We start from the raw sequence: 5,640 nt of genomic DNA, 5'->3' as shown, positions 1-5,640 counted from the left end.
CCAGAGGTTCTAGAAGGTTCCAGACAATGTGCACATGACAGCCTAGCATCAGAGAGCCAGGGAACACCAGGATATTCCAAGGAGACAGGAGGAGAACATGCCGGAAACCCACGGAATGTTGCGGAACATTGCGGAATATTGTGGAAACCACTGGAATACTCAGTGTTCCCCTTCAAGAATTCCCTGGAAACCATTCAGAACTCCTGGGAAACATCAAGAATATGTGGGGAAGGTTCTTAGAATGTTCTGGAAATCCCTGACAGGCTCAGGAAAAGGATGGATAAAGGAGAAGGAAAGGACTAGGAATGAAGGGAAAGTAGGAGAATAAGGGAGAATATTCTGGACATGGATTAGTCGTACTACAGACGTGCTTTGTAATGTACCATTTAGGATTCCCGCGCCCCTTGGCTCCAGGTATAAATACTGGGCTGAGGAAGGGGATCCGAAGCAAGCATTCATTCTCAGAATCTTCCTAAAGTGACCCACCCACACTTTAGTATCCCCACCACCACTTCACCACTCTCTTCACCACTCCCCCCACCACCACAACCCACCATCACACCCAGCCGCCAGGCTAGATTAGTTGGGGTTCATCTGGAACCTTCAGTCAACTACTAGCACCCACGCCACTCAGTCAGATCAGTTGGGGTTCACTGGAACCTTCCGACAACTGCTGACCCTCGCACTCGCACCCACGGACAGCCAGAAGCCATCAGATTAGTTGAGGTTTACCGAAACCTTGCGACAACTACTGGTGCCACGAGAACACAGGAGACGCACGCACGCAGGACAGGAACTTGTCAGGATAGTTGGGCTCCAGCCGGGAGTGAAGAAGACACGCACACGAGAACACTGAAGCTGCCAGACTAGTTGGGGTTCACCGGAACTTTACGACAACTACTGGTACGAAGACAGAAACACGACACGTCACTCAACACGCCACCGTAGGGCACGTTGACACGGGGTCCACAGCAGACACGTCACTTGACACGCCACTCAGGGTGTGTTTAATACGGGGTCTGGAGCCGGAACAGACACGTCACTTGACGCACCACTCAGGGTGTGTTTAATACGGGGTCTAGAGCCAGGAAGACACGTCACTTGACATACCACAGGGTGTGTTTAATACGGGGTCTAGAAGACAGGCACTCGCAGCCTTACGCAGCCAGCACGCAACACTCCCAGCCAGTATAGGGGAGACTCTGCCCAGATACTCAGGGCAACCACCATCCGAGACTTCCGCATAGGTCTCAGTACACCACAATCACCCACACACCACCACACAAGCAGTTATTCAAGGATCATAGCCCGCCCGGCTTAGTCACGAACTTGGCGAAGCCACTGTTGGAAAAGCAGGAAACCCCACACGCTTTGCGGCAGCATCAGGGAATCAACATCGCCCAACCCCTCACCCCTTTTCACCTATCAATCATCCAATTCCCGGATAGCATACGACAGCGTGCCCGCATCCGACACTTGCTTCAGCAAGTCGAGAGGAACTCGGCGTTGCAGGGTGTCCAGGGTATCCGTGTCCTCGCAGACGCGTGGCGGAACCCGGACAAGGCCCCCTACCTGCCGACCATCCTGCACCCGGCGGCGTACACCCCTCCAGGCATGGAGTTCGCGGATACCTCGCATCCGCCGCCTCCCACTGGACGCCGTCCAGGCATCCCGCCGAACGTCATGAAGACGACTCGACCGTTGCAAGATCTCAACGGGCCTCGTCGGCAGCAGCCGCGCACCACCGACCCACCGGAGGCTCACCACGAATGGTGGAGGTCCTATCAGGACCGCATCCCGGTGTGGATGGAGCGCGCGCAGGATGGCGGACCGGCTCTGGTCTCAGCGCAGTTCTTTGTGTACGCGCGGAACCCGATTGCTCGGAACCGCGGAGTACCGGAGCGGGCACGCTGGGTCCAGCTGGCCACTGCACTGTTTTTGGTGCCGGGACTGTATTGGCACATTCTACAGCACTGGCAGCTGCAGCCCCAAGGCCCGTACACTCATGCGTACTACACGGGGTCGCTCGACGACGACGACCTAACCGTCTTCCATAAGGCGCACTGGTACGCTTCCCGGGGACTCACGGTCGCCGTCGCCGACCTGTTCCAACGTCCGGTGCACCGCGCTCGTGCTCAGCAGGCGGGTTTGGACGCCAACACCAATGTCCTGGCGTTCCCTGGGGTCGTCTCGGCGACGAGCGCAGGCCCTGTGCCGCCCATAGCATCGCTGGGCATGCGCGGCTTGGCGGTCAACCCCGCACTCGCCTTCTTGCCAGCTGCACCTGTCACCGTGCCTGCCGTCGCACCTGCGCCCGCACCCACTACGACACCCGCACCCGCTCCCGCACCCGCACCTGCACCATCAACCGCACCGACCCCGGTGCCAAACCCCGCCGCGCCCATTCAGATGGACGTCGACCAATCGGCTCACACGGTCGACAACATCGACCACGACGCGGCGCGACAAGAGCCTGACGGGGAGACAGCAACCCCGGAGGGTGGCAACCCCACGGAGCAGATGGACGAAGAGTCCTGAAGCCCCATATACCCGGACGAATGCGTCCATGCCCATCCGTACCGCCTGGTACCTTCATCCACCCAGACGTCGCACCAGCGTCATGGTGTATATAACGGTGCAGGACGCAGTAGCGTCCACCCTTTCCCGCGTACACTTCGCGAAGCACCGCTCGGACGGCATGCCCCCGTCGCGAGTCAGTACTCTGGGCATGGACGACGCTCGTCCTTCTAGGGTGTCGAATGCGACGCGCCTAGTGTACATATAAAAGCGGCCTCATCGCCGCACCCTTGTATTATAGGGCCTCTGCAAGTGCAGCGCAGAGGACCCGTGTATTATACTGTGCTACCGCCACTCCGAGTTGTGGCCCTTCCTCTTTGTATATTAACTTTGAGACCCCACCACGGGTCTAGGGGGGGAGAGTGTAAGAACCCGTCAGTTCTATCATAACCAGACCTTGCTAGGTCGTGCGCGGAGGACGACTAACCGTCATCGAGTAAAGGAGACCGATGTCTCCGAGGTTCTCGGAGACCCAGGGCGCATAGGCGCCCGTAGATTAGATGTGTTACGTCATGTACTTTACGTAAGTGTACGACGCCCCAAGGTTCGGGCCTTGGGCGTCTGGTGGGGTTGACTTCTACCCAACCCCACCATCCTACGAGTACGCCGAGCAATACAGCCCGGTACAGAGTACTTGCGGGATACCGGGGACCGGTAGAGGTCACGTATACTTACACAATGGATGATCTGGCTGTTTGGTGTTTCTGAAAGCTGTACTATAGGTATTTCTGAGAATACACTGCTGAAATAGTATATATAGCTCATTACATTGAGAGTGCCATATCAACCAGCACCTGCTGGCTGTAAACTTCAGTCTCCACAACACAACTTTCCACTGCCTATATGGATCTGGAGGACTGGCAAAAGAACATCCACAACTCCCCCTCCTCTTCCTCAATTGCTCCCCCTAACAACAATGAGCCTCTGTCCAACAAGGTGCTGATGCCTGTTGGCAACTACCACAGCTTCCACCACATGAATACCCTTGACCACCATTGCTCTAGACATGGCCGACATGCCATTGGTGCTGACCATGACATGGAGATGTGGAGTGCCAGGTAAGTCATTCCAACCTGCTCTTGGTTCATTCAACTGATGGCTTGACCTTCATCAATTTGGACTCATCCCTCCCAGCTGACCTCAGAGAACAGATGAAGAATGAAGTCATCACTCATAAACATTGAGGGCAAGATCTCAAATGTTGACGTGTCCGTGGGGTTGATGCAGGGCTCTGTCAGTGTTATGCAGACTTCTATGGCAAACATGGAAAGCACCCTTCAGGGTGTCCAGGCCTCCCTTGTCCAGATGTAAACATCCTGGAACAGCATTGATGCAAACTTCTCAGCAATTCTGCAGACAGACATTTCAATTTGCAATGTCATTGTCAGCCCGCATGGGTCCATAGTGTCTACAAAATTGCCATTGGATATGATCTCTCTTATATTGATGGCAATCCTCCAGTGGTATGTCTTCTGCTTTCTGCTCTGGCATGGCAAGAACAATACTAAATCCCACATAGTGGCACCCTGTCCCTCATCCCAACTCAAGCAGATGGGGCTATGGGAGCTGCCTCTGTGGCACCCACTACTGGGCCTGCTGTGATGTCCATCTCCAGGCTTGCTCTAGGCCCCCTCAGTGGGCATTCTCCTGTCGCTGGGTCTTCTGCCTGAGCACCCCAGCCCTCCCCTCAGCAGTACCACTAGAGTTCCATTCTTGTGGAAGGCACGTCGTGTGATAGGGTCAACAATTCCTGATCAGATGTTTGTATAAATATGGTTGCACATACCCCAGAATTCATGTATTATTCACTAAATGTTCCTGAATGATGGAGACTGAAGTTGTGGGGTCCAGCATGAGCGACAGTGTTAGGAGCGTGCTGAGCAGAAGTCCGAAGGTCTGAAAATGTGGAGGTTCGAAAACCCAAAAACACGGGAGTACGAATTCTGGGGGTACGTAGGTTCGGGGGTTAACGAATGACAACTCAGCGGGAGGACTTCGGCGAGGCTATTAGCAATGCCCTGGGACTTGTTCCATTCATCCTTAATTTCGGAGGTTCAGAGGTTCGGAGGTTGACAAGTAGTTGGATTGAAGGTAGTGAAGGGGAGGTATGTAAGGTAACAAACAAGATGGAAGAGAATATGGTAAACAAGATATTCGAACTGAGTAACTACGGTATTCCAGCTCAGTATAAGTAGTATGTAAGCTTATTGTCTAGCCGAGACAATAGGGAAGTACGGAAATGGAGTTCCAGAGCAGAAGACAATAAACCTATTGTTATGGCGCTAACAAAAGAGAATGACGCAATATGAGACATGTGAAATACAAACGGAGGTTCGGGAGTTCGGGAGTTGAAGGACCAGAGGTACAGCCAGAGTTCTAGGAGTTTGGTGTTACAACGGTCCGGGCGTCTCGGACATGGACTTTGATCGCACCTCACCTATGCCTCACCTACGCCTCATGTTACTGATGTGGATGGACTACACGCGGATACGGTACAGCTACGGTGCGGACACCATGAGGCAGCGCCTCATTGTTACGGTCCCGTAGGTAGCAGGCTTGCCTCCCCTAGTACGCACCGTTTCAGCATGGCTTCTATGTATATTAGGACCCCTGGAGAGCTGAGGATGGTCCTCAGCTCGACCTGGTTATCTATCACCTTCACCCCTGAACTCGAGTCTCCTCTCCTGCCTGCTAGGCCCTTGCACCTGAACGCTACCACGACCCTCGAAGGTGTCGTCTTAACATAAGGTCGAGCTCGCCTACTCGACAGTCGATCTGCCTAGATCCAGACAATCTAGCCTGAACCATCGAACGACCCGGAGCCGCTACCTCTGACCGACGGTAGCGCAGAAGAACCCGACAACGGAACCCCTCCCAGCCCAAGGACCAAAGTGGTCCTTCAACCCGAACACCGGACTAGTCTATTACGACAATAGACTCATTGTCCCGAAGAACCCTGACAGCTGGGGATTACGCGTCAGACATCCAAGCGGAAGCTACCCTTGGAGACTTCAGAGCAACGTACTCTGACTACGACGAACGATACCGGAACGACCACTGGAC

General features: G+C 54.5%; 1 protein-coding gene across 1 annotated transcript; it reads left to right on the top strand.

Annotated features, from left to right (window-relative positions):
- Window positions 1-1,614: 1,614 nt before the first annotated feature.
- TRAVEDRAFT_52285 (uncharacterized protein) lies at window positions 1,615-2,538 on the top strand (the record flags this gene model as incomplete). The annotated part of the gene is made up of 1 exon (XM_008044679.1): window positions 1,615-2,538. The coding sequence occupies one exon, from the start codon at window positions 1,615-1,617 to the stop codon at window positions 2,536-2,538; it is 924 nt and encodes a 307-aa protein (XP_008042870.1).
- Between the last annotated feature and the right edge of the window lie 3,102 nt (window positions 2,539-5,640).

This window comes from Trametes versicolor, assembly GCF_000271585.1.
Source record: "Trametes versicolor FP-101664 SS1 unplaced genomic scaffold TRAVEscaffold_11, whole genome shotgun sequence".
In the NCBI taxonomy this organism is placed as follows: domain Eukaryota; kingdom Fungi; phylum Basidiomycota; class Agaricomycetes; order Polyporales; family Polyporaceae; genus Trametes; species Trametes versicolor.
Note: the sequence above shows the minus strand (reverse complement) of the source record. Positions and strands in the feature narration are given on the sequence as shown.